This window comes from Rhamphochromis longiceps, linkage group LG7 (assembly GCF_057381845.1).
Source record: "Rhamphochromis longiceps isolate RC_006_pf linkage group LG7, R_longiceps_female_GT1.1, whole genome shotgun sequence".
Classification (NCBI taxonomy): domain Eukaryota; kingdom Metazoa; phylum Chordata; class Actinopteri; order Cichliformes; family Cichlidae; genus Rhamphochromis; species Rhamphochromis longiceps.
In genome coordinates this window covers 46,459,169-46,477,289 of record NC_140563.1, presented here as the reverse complement: position 1 = coordinate 46,477,289, position 18,121 = coordinate 46,459,169, and the positions used below count along the sequence as shown (strand labels likewise).

Here is an 18,121-nt window from a genome sequence, read left to right as displayed (position 1 = left end):
TATATTCTAGAAGACAGAGAGGAAAAAAAGAAAAGAAAGGAAAAGAAAAGAAAAGAAGAAGTTCTCCCCATTCATCATAACAGGAATACACAAGTGAGAAAGTACGGAGTCTTCAATCATCTTATTTTGTCCCACCATGCTATATGAAAGACCTTTGGTCATCAATACACTGAATCCTGAAACTGCTTTGAAAACCACAGCATTTAACATGCTTCTGACTACCCCTGGCAAATATTTTCCACATAAATGACTTACATTTCACTGTGTGTATGCGGTTGAATACAGAGATCAGAAGTCCAGTCATGTAGGTGTTGTTGGGAAGCTGACTGGGTGGACACCATAATGCATAGAAGGAGTGTCAGGCTAGTTTGCTGGTTGACCTTTTCATTGGAATTTCATTTCAAAAGCAAGGACTAAACATACACCCTACACAGGAAAGCATACTGATGACAGTGACTTATCTTTGAAACACAATGGGAATGCAGTGACATTGTTGACTGATGTAAACTTTATCAACTACTGGTTAAAATAATATTTTCACATGGGATTCTACAGACTCATGTAGAAACTGTAGAAACTGCTTCAACAGCAATAACATGAAATCATTTTTTGTATGACTCTTGCACATTTTTGGAGGAATGGAGGAATTTTGGCCCACTCTTCTTTAGGTTGCTTCAGTTCACTGAGGTTTACAGGCAATTTCTCATGCAAAGCTCTCTTAAGATACCATCAGAGCATTTCAATCAGATTGAGGTCTGGACTTTGACTAGGTAACACCTCCTGTTTCATGACCCAATTTCAGCCAAGCTGTTGGACGAATGGCCTCAAATGGCCTCACATCTGACTCTAGAATTCTTTGGTTTATAGAGTGATAGCATGTTTGTGGTGAGTGTGTGTTTGGCTTTCACCAAACATGGTACTGTGGTACATGGTCCAAAGGACATTATTCCAGAAATCTTTTGTTCAGATGCAATTCTACCAACCTAAACCACTGTTTTAGAGAGAAGAGGCTTTCTCCTGGCAACACTTCCAAACAAGCCATACTTGTTCCATTTTTATCTAATTGAGATGTCATTTAAATTTAACATGATACCTCAGGCTTGTATAGTCTGAGATGTTTTGCAGTTTCTCTGAGCATTGCATGGTCTGCCCTTGGGGTGAACTTGCAGGGATTCCTGAGAAGACTGTGGCAAACGTGTGAATGTTAATCAAGTGGACTAGCAGCACCTGGCTGCTACTTACCCTCTTAATTCCTATGGATGCCAGTAAGGGTGTACTTAGTTTTTAACAAAATACATTGAGTCCTGTGAAAACATTCTTCTTCGCATGACTGTATATACATCTTAGTAAAAGATTACTGATTACTGAGCATTAGAATGATTGTCCAACCTATAATTGGCTTCGTGTGTGGCTCATTTAATGTGTAGATTGATGCAGTCAAGGACAAAGAGAGGAGAAAGCATGAAGGTTATTTAAAAAAAACTCACTCAGATTTATATTTTTTTTTAAAAATCAAGTTCTTGTTAACATCTCCAAAGCCCTTTCCAATGCATGTGAGTCTACACTGCACCTAGTTCATTACTATTAGCTCTTTCATATCACAGTCGAGTAGCAGGCTCTGTCATGTACCTCCATTTGTGTTGTTTTAGCTCAGTGTGAGTCTACATTGCAAAGAGCAGAGGAAGTAAGAATAACATTGCTCAGGTTGATGACAACTTATGTTCCTATGTGTGCAATAAAGGTTGTCCATAAAATATTACTCTGTTTAAATCATAGGCAGTATAACAGTTGGACATAGCCACTGTGAATTCACCTATACATCACTGAAGCCCCGTTACAAAGGCTCGAGGTGAACGTTTCCACTTTCCAAATCAGAGGGTCCACAAACTTAATGGCCAATGACTAATCAATCTGCTCACTTGTGATAATTTACAAAATGAGCCCCATGTTTTATTCAACTTGAGATTAAACTAACCACTAAGCCTGTAAAATCAGTGGGGAAAGTGTTTACTTAGGTAACAGAGAAAGGGCCATTTTCCCATAGACCTCTATGACCTCGTTTCTATTTTTGGTCTCTCTTTTTTTTTTGTTTTTATAAGTGTAGCTTAAGGTATTTCGGTGTTGGTATCCACTTTTGGTACTCTATAGTCTAAGGGTGCTTTCACCCCTGCGCTGTTTAGTCTGCTTAAATAAAACTCTGGTTGGTGTTTTTTTCCCTTTGGTGCAGTTTGCTTGTGCAGATGTGAACAGAGTAAAAACCAAATCAGCTACAAAGAGACCCTTTGAAGTAGGTGGTCTCGCTACAGTTCCAAATGATCTAAATTTAACCTTGATCCAACCCAACTTCCATGTCTACGCTCCAAGTTTGAGCTGAACACCTTCCTGTAGCCAGGTATATTTTGATTTCAGGGATGTGGCAGACTAACGCAGACATCCTGAATATACAAACTGCACCAACTAGTCGTAAAGTGAAGTGATAATTAGAGAAATTCTCCATGTTATCCACTAGTCCAAAAGGGACGCACTGTGGTTTGCTTGGAATTTTCTTTGTGTGAGACAAATCAAACAATGGGGAAAAGGTACAAGTTCAATTCATCAACTGATTCTGACCAGAGAAAATTAACTGTAAGAGTAAAAATACCCCAAATTCTTTGTCTTGACAGTTTTGATTAGTGTTATTTAGTTTTACCAGTTAGTACCTGGCCGCTGTACATTTTGCTCCAGGCATTGCAGATTTGTTTGATGTGTTTCATAACTTTTTCTCTTCCTTGCCCAGGCAGAAAAGCACCCTTTCTTTGTTCCAACTCACCTCCAGATTTACAAATTAAAAACGGGATTTTCCTCCTGCTTAAGAAAAATAAAAAAATATGGATTCCAAATCCGACGAGTGATGTCACATTGGGTATGTCTGTTTTATTTTGTCTACGAGATGAAGCTTAAGGGAAAAGTTTTATTCAATGCTGGGGAAAGGGTGAAAATGAATACATAGAACGATGCAGCTTAAACTGTAGTGATGGGGTTTTTCTTCCTTTATTTTTTTATTTGACGGGTATTCTGGAGGCTGCAAGTGTCGGCCAAACTCAGATTGGCTTTTTAAAATCTCAAACTAAGAGGAATCCCGCCAAGAGGATGAGGTGACTCTATACAAATAACAGCACTGGCATGGGTGGGCCTAAAACAACATATCCATGATACTCTCAGTACTTTAGCACACTATTGTATGCTTGTCTGTTAGTCTCATTAGTAATTATGGGAATTGTTCAATATGGCAAAGTCTCACTGGCTTTGAGCAACAAACTCAATACCCTGAACATTCAGTCACATGCCACTAGGCCCTACATCACTGCTTCAGTGCTGGTATGGCAAACATTTGTGTTCCTCTCATGCACCACCCCAAACACCAATTAAGAAGAAATGCAGGCTCCCTCCGACTCCGAGAAGGGCCCATTAACTTACCGCAGTCACAAAGTGTTGGGGAGATGAGGATGAGGGGAAGAGGAGAGGGGCTATAAAAATGGAGGAAAAAGGAAAAAAGGTTGCAGATGGAGAAACATGAAGCACATTGTTTGGAAGTGAGATCATAGGAGAATCATTCGCTCGCGTTTTATAATCTGAACCTAGTGTGTTAACAGTTAGCTGACATACATCCACCCACGAGGTGGCTTTTAGCCCTCTCTCTCCCTCTCTCTCTCTCCATTTCCTATGCCCCCCCCCCCTCTTGCCTTCCTGATTTCTTTGTCCAAAACTTGAAGTATGGGATGAGCGCTCATAATAAGACTCAAACTATTTGTGCAAAGATGTTCAGGTAACACTGACATGACCCAGACTCAGATTTCTCTTCCCAAAACACGAACAAAATTAAAAAGACCCACTAGGAACATATTCATATGATGACGTGTTAAGGCAACGAAGGCAGAGGTATACAATTGACTTGCATGATAAATCAAAACAGGAACAAAGAAGAAAATTAGAAGTTGATGAAAAACTACAGTTGTCATCAGCCTGATTTCTGTCCCGCACATAAAAGAGCACAGAGTCCAGCATATCCACAGTGCATAAAAATGCTATAAATTCCATAGATCTACATTATGGAAAAATAATGAATATACATTTAAACTGAATAAACTTTCAGAGTACAACAAGATGGGGTGTAGCGATTGGCACAAAGCTATGTGGGCTCTGCTTAGCAATTTCACATTAATTTTTATTGTACACAATTTAGCACCAAAGGTAATCCGCATCTGTCAGTTGTCCTTAATCTGTTGATTGAACAGACACTCAAGAATCAGGTTTCATGTATACATGTGGGTACACATATGGCTGTTTATCCAGGACCCTCTAGAGAATGCAGCCAGAGTGTCGGAGGCATGCAGACCTGCACTTGAGGTTAGGGGGTTTAGATTTCCACGTAATTCTCCACAGGGAGACACTTAAGAAGAAAACAGTTGCTGGTCTAGTTCAAGGTTAATGTTGTAGAAGTGTAGCTGCAGGTGGTAATAAGTTACTAATGTTGATGGAAGGGAAGCTAACCATACAAGTACATTCATGTGTATAGTTTAATCCTCGCCATGTGATTGGACAAGAGTATACTAACAGCTCAGCTTTGCAGCAATCTTTAGTACAGACGGTCTGGCAGCAAAACCCCGCCGACCTATTGGAAAAGGAATGAGGGAACCATTTTATCATGATGACAGATGAAAAATAGGGCAACTCGTATCAAGTGACTAAGCACAACATAATTTTTCCACATGATGGAGTGTTGTGGCCTGTCCAGCGTGTGCCAGAAAGATGCAAACCTTGCATAAAAGTCATAATTATGCAAACCTGCAGAGTACTGGAACATATGGGTGATAGCCTAGGGTTAAAATTTCATATACCGAGCAAACAAGACAGACGGTGTCGAATATACACAACAATCCGTCACTTGTCATGTTTAAAATGACAACATAATCATCTGTGTTGCGAACGCCTGAAAGTTAGCAGGATAGAAGAAAGGCCAAGCAAATGGGCTCAGAAATAGGTGCTAATCCAGTATTGTTTCAGATTTTAACAAAACTCTGAAAGTTTACCCAGAGTGCTGGCATTAAACAGCTTATTTCAAACATATATCACATTATTTTATGAGTATGCAGATTCAGAATAGGAAAGGCAAACTTTCGGGAGGGAAAAAGAAAGCTGCACAGAAAAGGTTGCATGTGAGTAGATGGATTGCAGTGCTACAGAAATTAAGAAAAGAGTGTTAGCACAAAAACTTCTATTACTACTTTTGGATGTAAATCAGTGGGTAACACAATGACCACACAGTGACAAGACAGCACAGACAAACAAAATAAAAGTAAAGAAAGAAACAGTCTTTGTGCACAGTTTTCCTGCTATCAACATTACATGTCTTAGAGACATCTAAATGCCTGGGGAAAGACCCATTTGTCTGAATGCCCACTGGAGTAAAAACAGCAACAGATACACAAGCAAGCCACTCAGGCTATGAGACTCTCAGGCTGCAGCAGTGGAAGTGCTTATGCTCTTCTTAGAGTCTAAGTGGATCCAGATGGAGCGAGCATTGCAGGCCCCCTCTTAAAGCTCTATGAAGAGGAGCTTACTACAGCATTAAGGGACAGGACGGCATGACAGTACTTCATAATAAACTGGACAGGAAGGGGAAATAGAAAACAAATCAAAGAATGGTTGCTTATTCCCGCTTAACTGAAATGACACTGGAACTTTTTGAAGACAAACAGAGGCGCACCAACCACATATAAATGCCCTAACGTCAGCTTGTGCTGCCCTCATGTCTGCCTTTGATCATATCATCTGTAAGAGGGGGAATTTCTGAACTGTAAAGCTGAACTGTTTACCAAAAGAAAGAGCTGGCACGCTAGGTAGCAGGTTGTCTGCAAAGAAAACAACAGCTGGGACTGCCTGCTTGGGTACGGAGTGGAGAACAGGGTGAGCGTGTGACAGAGTGTGGGCTTGTGTTATGGAACCAGGTGGTGACAAGCTCCCATGCTGCATTCCTAACTCAACTTGGAAGTTCTCTGTAAGCACACAAGTCTGTATGTGCGATGGGGAGATAAGTTGGAAGATCCCACATGTTGCACTGAGACAACGAAAACTGTAGTGATGCCAACATAAAAGAAGCCGATTCAAGTTTGAGCAATCTATCAACAAAGACAGTCTAACTTGGCTACAAAAGCTTTAAACAAACACAGATGGTTCAGTAAATACTTATTTTCTAGTCAGAAACGGCGCAATCACAAGCCGAGATTTCATAACACAGTGTTTCTGATGCTGAAGTGATTTCAAATAACAAAAACCAGGGTGAGAGTCAGTGACTCAACAGGACTGTTTGTCCTAAATCCACATGCATACACTTTCAATTGTTTTGTTTAAAACATTGTGTGCCCTACGTATATCGAAAAGGCTTTGGTTTACGCTTTGGTTTAGCCCTAGTGTCACTTTTTTCCTTTCTTTGCTGCCATTTGGGATCTCTTTACTTCAGGTTAACGTAATTACATGTAGGCATGCGTGCAGCTCAATTTACAGCTCTTTAAAAGGGAACCTATTACTTTCTTTCATGTACGTACTGCTGCACTGTTTAATCGGCTCATATGAAACATGGCCATTGTTTAAAATAATGTCTGCAAAAAATACCTGTGAGCCAAAAATTTGGGCTTTGGACTGCTCTGCACACTCCATTTGAGAGTTGTTGTTTTTTTTCTTACTGTCGGCTATGCGTGATGTCAAACAGAGCAAATATCCATAATATAATCATCTCAGGAAAGCCAGGTAGAAGGAAAGTGGGTTAAAAGACAAAGTGATAGAGCTAAAAACAGATTCGTTCAAAGAGCAGCTGAACTAAGTCCCAATTCATGCAAAGTTACTCAAGTAGTGTCCAACAATAAAATAATGAAGTCAGAAAAGAACATAATAATATGTCTCCTTTAAGAATGTGATATACGGCATGATCTGAATGGAAAACAACTTGCAAAACAGAAAGGGGGATTGCACCAGTTATTTGAGAGAGGAATGCATAAGAGGTTGCATTCTTCTCTCCACTGCTGTAGTGGTGTGTGTGTGCATCTCTCTCTCTCTTTCTCTCTCTTTTGTTTTTTTCTATTTTGTTTGTTTGTTTTGTTTTTTTAACTGTGAATAATAGACAATATCACTCAACAGAGCCTGGAGCAACAGATCACATATAAACATATGTTATTCCCCAGGAAACAGAGTGGAGGATGAAGAGGCCTTGGCCGGAACCCATTGACGATATCATCATACTGGTCAGATAACAGTTACACAATAGGCCTTTCTGAAGGAAAACATTTGGACATGTCACGGTAAAGAAAGACTACGGGTAAAAACAACAGCATTAATGACAGCTGAATTATTTATTTAGGTGCTTTGTTCCGCTGTTGTGCATACTGATTAATCGCAGCTTAGCGTGACAATATCATTAAGAGTTGAATCTGTGCTCTTTTCTACAGGCATGCTAAAATGGGGAAAAGCCCATTTACAGCAGGTTTTAATAACTGCTCAATACTGTCTACTGTCTAAATCCCTCGACAATGTAAGCCTGCTCATTAAAGAAGGTTTAAAACCAAAATAGTGTCTCTTCAGTGCAACAGACAAAAACTAGTAAGGCATAGACTACCTTGATTTATACAGACAGCCGTTTTGGCTACTGTGGCTGCAAGCAGACTCTTTTCCAGGTGGTCAAGACCTAATGAGAGAGGAAATGCTTACTAATCAGCAATGTGTCATCCAGACAGGGGCAAATTTATTTTACTCACATTTCCCAACACAGTATGACAACATGACAGCATCACCAAAGACTAACCAACCACTGTCGAGATTAGGAACTAAACATTAGATAAAAGAAAAGTCCCCTTGGTTGGGAGTTGCAGAAGACCTTTGTGTCCATTAGTGTAGAGACAGGGTCTGCCACGGTAAGGGAAAAGCCACCAGTGGCCTAACAGCTGGCCTGAATGAGTATTACTATGAGGCGCCTGCTCTGTGGGTATGTATGTGGGTGCGTATGTACACACAGACGTACACACGGACACACACAGACCCCCCTCCTTCCATCTTCAGGACCCACGGGGATCATGGGAGGAGATTTGGTGTCTAGACTGTATAGATTCCTCAAGTTCCAGCCAAAAAAGAGTCAGTTACTGACTACAAGAGAAACGGATTCCCTCACTGGATACATGCTAAATGCAGCTGCTGCAGGAAAATACACAGATATCAAATGATGTCACTGTCTGCTCTCTAGGACAACTTTATAAAGGCAATGTTAACTTGCTTAAATCACTCCAAAGCTCAAAGAATCCTCATTTGCACAGTTACGATTTTTTTCTCTAATTAATAAAATCTGAAGTAGATCCAGCAAAAACTAAATGTTTTACAAATACCCAAGTTTGCCATCTGGAGCATGGCATCTCCAGTAGTTATGACCATCTATCACCACTATAAATGACCATATTTTCGAAATCAGGTATACTTCCTGCACGTGACCAGTTTTACTGCTGCTTCATTTAGCGCTACAACTTTAGGCTCTCTATAGCATAACATTTTGCAAGGGACAAAAGTTTATCTTGTTACATGAACTATAAATACTAATTGAACTTTTTAGAGCTCTAATAGTAAAAATCAATTGCTTTTCAGTCCATCGGGTAGTGTTGTTGAGGGGTTTTTTATTTTTATTTTTTAAGGGGTCAAAGAGGTGATGGTCAGCGTGCAGGAAGAAAGAGAGTGGCATCAGAGAAAAAAATAAATAAAGAGAACACTGTTTGCTGCTGGGATATGCAAGAGTGTCACACGAAAGTAAAACACTCCAGGAATACTACGACATGAGGGCTCATCTAACACGCCACCATCCTCACATAACATTATCCAAGGACTACAAAGCTAACCTTACATCAGCTCACTCTTAAGTTGACAAAGCCAAAAGGACAAAAATCAATCAATCACCTACTTTAAGTGCAAAGACCCGTGTCCATGCAACATTGTGGAAAACGACAGCTTTTGTTTACATGCTCAAAACAGCCAGATATTCCCACATGCAGCTTCAACAGACGCAGCTGCACCGAGACAGAAGCGAAGCGTGAAGTTGACGAAAGGTAGGCTACAGCAGAAAGGGTTGCATTAACTTGCGACGCGTGATCGTCACGGCCTGCATATTCCTGTGTCTGTAACAGCTGACTATCTCACTGAGGACTGGCAGCTGCTGGCTCACATTCAAAATACCTGTAAAAGCACAGCAGCCCACATGTTTGCATTCAGTTAAGTTGGACTGTAATACAAACAGTTCAGTTTGTCAGGTGCATGTAGCATTTATGACAGTGTTGAGCCATTTTCCAGCAATCAAAATGACTGAAATGAGGGGAACATAGGGCAATATAGACAGATTAGAATTTAAAGTTTAAAGGTCATAAATTGTAATATATCATGATATACCTTACTGCACTACCAAGCATTTTACAAAATGTTTAAAAACGCAAAGATATCATAGTGGGATTTAAGTATCATGATAACAATTATATCACGGGGTCTCCGGTGATTCCCACCATCAAGATTTACCAGTCCCTCATAAACATGCAAGTCAGTTGGCTTATTAATTTAACCACTGATATACGTGACAACTTTTCTATGTTAACCAGAATATTGTGTTGCTCTAATATCCAAAAACCCAAAATAGAAATTAGCAAATAGAAACAGGAATCATCTCCCTCTCTGTGCCCTGAACATACTTTCAAGCCCTGCCAGGCTTTCTTCAGGGCATCAAATAATGAAAAAGTGCAGGGTGAAGAAAAGTCCTGTTGTGCTCATGCTGACAAATATCCAAGCAAGTATCTACATGCAAGAGGTTTTCTGCAACCCACCTCACATGGCTGATGACCGCAGGTTAGCAATGGTCGCTTTTTGTTGCCTACAAACTAAAATTATCTGCAATTACAATCAATCTGTGTTTTCTGTTTCCAAAGAAGCATTGTACAACCACAAACCTGCAATATTTAAATGTATCATTTTACACTAAAATCTTTACATTTGCTTTGAAACTGCACTTTTGTATTTGTGATTAAGTGCATTCTCTTGTATGTTTTCGTACAGTGGTGGTTACAAACACTCCCATCCTTACATTATGGTTGTTTGTTTTACATAATTTCACAATAAACGCACCAAATTATTGCTAATAGGAACTGCGTGCACTTTGGCCACAATATCCACGTAATAACATTGTGATGGCATTGGTTTACAGTTTGTCCTGTGGTTTGCAGGTCTTGCTTTAACTGCTGATGTAAAAAAAACCCACAGAAACCTAAATCCTAGGTTATTAAGTGGGGTTATTAAGCACACTTTTTATATGAAATGGTATCTGGGTCACCACTTCACTGTACTAAAACACAACCCCATAAATAAATGTGACCACCAGGGGGCGAATTTCCCTTTTTATACCACCAACATTTGGGTACTTCAAATATTAAAGCACAGTCAGATAATATTGTTGCAAGCCTTAAAAAAAGATAGAAAGTCTTTTCTTTTCTCCAAAACGTTCACAGCTGTCCTGTTTCCAGCGTCAGCCCATTTCAGGGAATGAAAACAAAGGAAAAGAATTATTTTAAGTCTTTCTATGCAGCCATTTAATTTCTTACAGCTTGCAAGTGGTGCACTTTAAAGCGGTTGCTGGAACATCTAAAGAGAAGATATCTAACTAAAGAAAATTTTATGCTGACACCAACCACGGACACATAGAGCTGGGCGATATGAGATTTTTTCATATCACGATATGTTTTTTTCATTTCAGGCGATAACGATATCTATCACGATATAAGCCAAATAACTATATTTGTAAGATTTAAATGTGCCGTTGCTCACAAGTAAAATGTGAAATAATCAGCAGCTTGTTTTTATTTAAATATTTATTTCCCATAATAAGTTCAACAGGGTAGATGTACTTAAGGAACATGAGACTTTTTCAGATAAATAAAGGCAAATATTGCAAACTACACAAAAGGCAGCCGCTAAAGCGTTTAAGTTTCAAAACAGAACAAACAAAAACAGACTAAATTGTCAATTCCACTTAGAAACAAAATATTAATTCTAAAAATAAATCTTAGTTTGTTTTACAGAAGAACAGACAAAACTGACTAACTTTTGTCAGTATCAAATAAACTGAGAACTAAAAGGAAATTCTCAATCTCTCCTTGTTGTATAGCTGAGCTTTTCAAACAGTTTTAACAGTTACTTTAGTCTGACAAAAGCCGAATGACGAATTAGCGCTTCCAGTCAGAGACTGAGGCTACGTCCACACGTACACGGGTATTTTTGAAAACGGAGATTTTCCGTTTTCGTTTTAAAAAATAATCCCGTCCACACATAAAGGCAGAAATGAAGGAAAACGCTGCTATGAACATGCCAAAGCAGCAGGTGGCGCTAGATTCCTAACCGTGCAGAAATGTTGGCCAATCAGAAGTCTAGAAGCCTCGGTGGGAAAAAGTAAACAAAGCTGGGGCATAGAAGCAGACCCGAGTCGTATGTGTGGACGGACAGTAACTGTGTGTATATGTAAGCATTTAAACACTGCAGAGAGTAGAATTAACAGTAACAGTATTGTAGAAATTCATTTCACCGAAACAATAACGCAGCGCACAGTGTGACGCATGCACCAGTTTATTGTATTTCCAGACTTGCTTTCGGCACAATTTACAGTGCACGCTACTCTGTTTTTTGTCAGACTTGAAATAGCCGAAATACCTTCACACTACGGAACTTCTATGGCTCTTCCGTTTGACAATCTCTCCGGCATTGGAACCGTCATCTGTTTTCTCTTCGGTCACGCTCGGTAGATTTTTCTAGTCGGCACACTCATTTCCTCCATTACGCGCTGGCTCCATTACCCAGGGCAGCTGTGGCTACAACCATAGCTTGCCTCCACCAGTGTATGAATGTGAGAGTGAATGAATAGTGGCATTGTAAAGCGCTTTGGGTGCCTTGAAAAGCACTATATAAATCCAATCCATTATTATTATTATTATTATTATTATTATTACCCACTGCCTGCTTCCCAAACAAACACACGTGCGGCTTGGCACTTGTGCTGTATGTAACAAGTCACGCGACGTGACGCTGCGGCTGTGATTGGTTCGGCTCTGCGCTACTTAGTTTGGATTGGCTGACATTTTTTTATTTTTATTTTTTATTTTAAGAGGACAAGAGCGGCGAAGTCTATCGCGATAGCTTAATTTCTCTATCGAGTAAAAGTTATATCGCGATACATATCGTTATCGTTCTATCGCCCAGCTCTACGGACACATTGACTGAAAATCTGGTGAATTCTTCCAGATTCATTTTAGTTTCACTTTCCAGGGTTTGTCTGCTCAAATCTAGTTTGCTGTGATTTTTACTTTTTAATAGTTTTACTTCCTTTTATGTGTTTCATTTGTCAGAGGATAATTTAAGTCCACAATGGGTTTTACAATACAAATACATGACTCGCAGTCACATACACATCCCAGTTTCCATAAACAGATATTTTTTCTCTGGCTAGTTGTGCTGAAGTATAAAACAAAACAAAAAAATCATCCATCATTTTTATAAGCACTTATTCAGAATTTCGGGCCCACTGGAGCCTATCGGTGCTGTCACAGGCACTAACTTTTTAAAAATCTCTTTGTGTATAACCTCTGAATCTCTGTAGTGGCTTTAACTCTGTGACATCAGCTGCGGCACCCACACAAGGTTACAAAAGTCAAGAGGTGCACCACTGGCCAAAATGAAACCAAAGCGTGGCTTGACCCAGCAAATGCATGTCACTTTTGGAGTGTTGCACCCTTCGCAAGGCCAAGAACGGTGGGTGTAATGGCACCATAACACTACATTAAAAGACAGAAATCAATGTTCTTCACCCTCATCATTTTTAGTAAGGAAATCATCAGTTTAGAACAAGTGATGTTAACCAAGAATAAATGACACATGAAGGGTGTTGTAAAGTTGTCTCTGCGTTACAAAGTAACAACTTATTCAACCAAATGGAAGCACTTTCTGTGTGTAGTTTGTATGTTCTCCCTGTGTTTGCGTAGGTTCTCTCCGGGTACTCCGGCTTCCTCCCACAGTCCAAAGACATGCAGTTAGTGGGGTTAAGTTAATTGGTCATTCTAAATTGCCTATAGGTGTGAATGTGAGTGCAAATGGTTGTTTGTCTCTATGTGTTAGTCCTGCGACAGACTGGCGACCTGTCCAGGATGTACCCTGTGGTAGCTGGGATTTGCCTCCCGCAACCCTGAAAAGGATCACCAGGAGAAAATGGATAGATGGATAGAAACACAACACAAACTGCAGTACAGTGGTCCCTCGCTATAATGCAGTTCACCTTTCGTGGCCTCGCTGTTTCGCTAATTTCTTTGCTTTTTTTTTTTCCCATAATGTATTGTGATCTGCGTCCTGATTGACTGACAATGGTCTACAGCCGATCTCATGCCGTATCTCCTGTGCATTACAGAATGCGTTCAGCTTGTCAAATTTACATAAATCTTTGATCGCTAGCAGTGTGACTCTGAAGTCCTGTACTGTATGTCTGTAAGTTTTCTCCCCAACAAACGCAACAATGTCAATGAAACATTTTGCATTTTTTCAGTTAATTCCCCCATATTCTGGTTTTTAAGATTCATTTCAGTTAACTAACTATGTACTTTAATTATTGAACTACACAGTTGTATGATTAACTTAAGCACGCACACACTGCAATTTGAAACACACATGGTGAAAGCTAAAAATGGAATAGTTCTGTACAAGCTAACCATGCCTAAACACAGTACATACCTACACACACAGCATGCAGAAGTGCCAAGAACAGAAACAGGTCTTTGCTTGCCCCTCACTACCTCTGTCTCTTTCCCAAGCAGCTGCATGCAGAGGTCTGAACCTGCCTGCTGAGAAGCAGCATGGTTCTAAAGATCCTAGTTTTAACTAGTTTGCTTCACCGGGAAGAAAAAAACAAAACATAAAATCATGTGTTGATCTTGCCCTCCTCTTGCACTGTGACTCACATCCCCTCTTACGGTCTAACCTGCACATCACAAGAGGAAAGGGATAGAAAGGAAAAGCAAATGCATCCCATGTCAGTAACCCTTTACAAAATTCGATCCATTTACCAGCACACAATTTCATTCTGTTTGCATGACCTTCGATGTCCTGTTCCCCACTGTGTTAAGCAAGCTTTAGAGTCAGTGGAAAGCAATCCTGCCAAGGCAATCACAACGCTAAAGACACATTCGGTTAACCTATCAGTTAGCTAGATGCATGATTCACATCCACTAATTAAAAATCATATTAAAAATTAAATTAAAAAAAGATGCATCTCTGATAATAATGAGTATCTTTTTTCTGCAGCCCTTCCATTACTTTGAAAAATTGTCTTCTACATTGATAATATCTGTTTACCTCTCTTTCCACTGATGCCTCACATAGGGGTGCACCCAGGAATCAGCCAGTATCAATACTGCAAAAGTTCACCACTAAAATGACATTTACAGATGCCAGTGATTAATAACTTTGCACTGGTGTATAAATGTTAAAAGAACGTGTGCAGAGCTGAAAGGTTTCAAAAACATTTATACCTCTGTAGATTTTGTAAACACAGGAAACATAACACAAAAAAACCCATCAGAATCGACACTCAGCCATATTCTAAACACTGATATTACCCATGAATTTCACAATCGGTGCATGTCTGGTCTTTAGACAGAAATGCTTAATGCAGTAATAATCTACTTCCTGTTTGATCTGAACCCCTCACTGCAGAAAATTTAAGACCAATTAAAAAAGTTTACAGGGGCAAATTAAAAATCCTACTATCATACATTTCTTTTTTGATCTAGAACAGAGTGCAAGCCTTCCTGCACCTTTTTATTTTTTAGGTTTAACTATTCTGGGCAACACATTTAGACAAAGACAGTTTTACTAGTCAAACTGGAAAATAATAAGCTAGCAATGACAGAAACATGAGGCAAAGTAATACATGACATGACAGTGTTTCATAAGCAATGTTTAAAACTATGGAAGTCTGCTCTGATCGAATATGTGGACAAAAAACAAGAGACTCAAACCAGCAGAAAAACAGAAACAAAATCAGACGGCTTTAAATGGACATAAACGATACACTTCCCGCCAACCACAAAGACGACACACACCCAGGTAAGACTTCTCTCTCACACGTGGTGAAGCTCTGCACCAACAGTATGCCAGTCTTACCCAGAGGCAAACATGGCTCCCAAAGGTGTGGAGAAACAATGCAACTATTCTGATATTCCATTAATCATTGAAGTATATTTTTAAACCAAACTACCAAACATTCCTGGACTGATCACTCATGTTAAGATTTGACATGTTGACAATGAGCAGTCACTCAAAGTTTATCTCGTGTGTCTGACAGTGTAAAGTCAGAAAAACCCTCAGCATACTGCACACATTTGCTAAAAATATTTTAAAGACTGTGTTGAAGGTTTAAAGGCATTTCTGTGCCCAAGAAGCTCAAAAAACTTTTATGACATTACATTAGAACATTGCTTCCATCTGTGGAGGTCATTATTATAATAAACACACATTTAATAAACTAAGTTACATCTTGTAAAGGGTCAAGTGTAAACTCATTTCCTCAATCTATTAGTAAACAGTTAATTTGGTAATGTTTACTAATAGATTTCCATCAAATACAAGCTACATGTCATCGTTTTTCTTAAAAATGAGCTTTAAAAATATACTGTTTTTTATGCACAAAGTGTGTAAAATTTAAAAAGAACATAAATATAGCAGCTGGACAGCAATTTATTTTATCTTCATTGATTAATTAGTCAGATCATAATCGATGTTTAGCTTTGGCTAATATGTACAGTGGTTGCTCCAGTAAGTGCATTTTCACTGTGGGATTTATTCTGCTGAAAAAATGTTTGTCACAGGGAGAGTCAAAAATAACAATGAATTTTTTTGTGCTTGATTTCAGGCCAATGCCCACACAAGATATTCAAAAAAACAAACAAAAAAAAGCTTCAAAATGCACACATGCACACTTCAACAATCAAGAATTTCCCCTACTGAGCAAATTTATTATACTTTAGGAAATCCATTTGCTGTCAACGTAATAAGTGACAAAAACATTTGATCTTACCGTGCACAGCAAAAACATTACAGGGCTGGTTCCCATGGCGTGATGATTCCTTCTTCGAGCCCTTGATGAAGGCCGGCAAACTGGGTCTCCTCTGGTCCCCTACAAGCTTCCCCGGCTGCTGCCCCATAAGGGCAGGGTGCCAGGCCGCAGCCGGGACTCTCCAAGCTGGACTCAGTTGCCCACCAGGAAAAGAGGAGATTGGGAAAAGAAAAGAATCCGTTCCCCTGGCTCGGGCACTCCCCTCCCAGAATTTAGGTGATGGAGGTCACCAGCACAAATCAGTGATGCTCCAGTATGTCTCTGTTTATCATGCATTAATGGAGTGTGAGTGCTTTACAGGACATTTCACAGCAATCTAGAGACAAATAAAACAAGATTCAGTGATGATTTCATTTAACACAAAGATATATGACCCTAAAGTCAAAATAAAGTTTGTGCCAAATAACAAACCACAAGCTAATCTTAACTGCTCATTTAGTTTTATTGTGTTCCACTTTAATTGTGATGTCAGGTGTTTCCTTTTCTATACAAATTAGTTTTCCCTTGTTCCCTATAACCTAAACGTCAGCTAAATTTTCTAATTTTAATGCCCGTCTATTCAATTCAGTTTTATCTATATAGCGCCAAACACAATATCAGTTGCCTCAAGGCTCTTTAAATAAAAAAGATAGCTATTAAAACCCCTAATCTAGGTTAAGATACATTCATATTTATTCCTGCTATCTACCATTTACATTTTATTCCGCACAGTTGGTGTGGAGCACCCACAATTTAGTTGTACAATGACAATAAAGGGCTATTCTATTTTATTCTATTATAGATATGCAAAAAAAACTGCCAAGTGTTAGATTTAAAAACTAGTCACGGAGAGAAAAAGCAAGAAAAGTAGCAAGTATTGATAGCCATAACAATACTGCCCTTATTTTATTGGAATACCAAAGTTTAAAAAATAAATAATGAAAAAAAAGATCATTTAATCATCAGTAACAGGCACTGAAGTAAATGTGCCAGATAAAGCAAACTTTTGCTCTAGTTACGAACGCCGTGGGGAGTAAAAACAAGTGTTTACAGAAACTTACACGGTCACAGAAACATATATATGATTTGTTAGCTGGCGACCTTAAGCTAATGTTGGAGATAGCCATGAAAGCTAACCAACTGCTGGTGGTATGCAGCGCCAGACCCTTAAATGCACACCAAGCAGGCAACAGTTGGCTGTCGCTGGCTCGCTGGTAGGGAAACCGCCGACAAGTGCACTTAAACGTCTCACAAAAACATGATTTGACCGCCACCCTTTCAACACTTTGCAGCTGGTCTTTCCAAAGCCACAGTTGGTTTCAAACTTCCGTGTCCACTTTTTCGTCTTGCGGAGTTTCTTCCCCTGCGGTACCCGGACTAAAAGGCACTTCAATCAAGGCAAATCGAGGCAACTCAGCCGGGCAGAGAGCGACGACTCTTTTTACAAGTCCTTTCCTCTGTTCACAGTCGCCGAGCTCTTCGTTACCGAACCCCTGGCTCTCGTACTTATTCATAGCTTTCACGTGAAAATCGCAGCAGTAAACTTTGGCCGAGTAGTAGTTCTGTAGCTGGGGCAGCCATACTTCCATACGCAAGGTGGTTTACTGGGTGGGTGGGGCGACGTACGACGTAACGTGCGTGCGTGGACTAGCACAGGAGGACTAGAGCAAAGGTTTGTTGTGCTGGGAGAGCAGCAACACTGCAGCCACGCTGAGGCAGAGAGAGTACGCTCACACAGGGGAGAAAAGCTGAAGGTACACAGGTTAAAGGTTCATCCACCCACACATATAATGGTGGATTTGATCAAAGCCATAAAGAACTCACTGCTCAAGAATATGATCTAGCCCAGGCCTAATTGTCTTCAGGATATATGTATGGATATATGATTTTTGGCATATCAAACTTGGGCAGCACGGTGGCATGGTGGTTAGCACTGTTGCCGCA

General features: G+C 39.7%; 1 protein-coding gene across 2 annotated transcripts in view; it reads right to left on the bottom strand.

The window, feature by feature from the left end:
* Nucleotides 1-17,789, bottom strand: part of abl1 (abl oncogene 1, non-receptor tyrosine kinase) — a 33,747-nt gene extending 15,958 nt beyond the window's left edge. Inside the window, exons 1-2 of one of the 2 annotated variants that reach the window (XM_085413917.1) lie at nt 17,239-17,789; nt 16,160-16,514 (exon numbers count right to left, since the gene is read on the bottom strand). In XM_085413917.1, coding sequence (XP_085270043.1) covers nt 16,160-16,286 — 127 coding nt within the window. In that variant the 5' untranslated portion in view covers nt 16,287-16,514; nt 17,239-17,789. The remainder of the gene's footprint in view (nt 1-16,159; nt 16,515-17,238) is intronic. The other variant, XM_085413918.1, reaches the window with a different exon arrangement.
* Between the last annotated feature and the right edge of the window lie 332 nt (nt 17,790-18,121).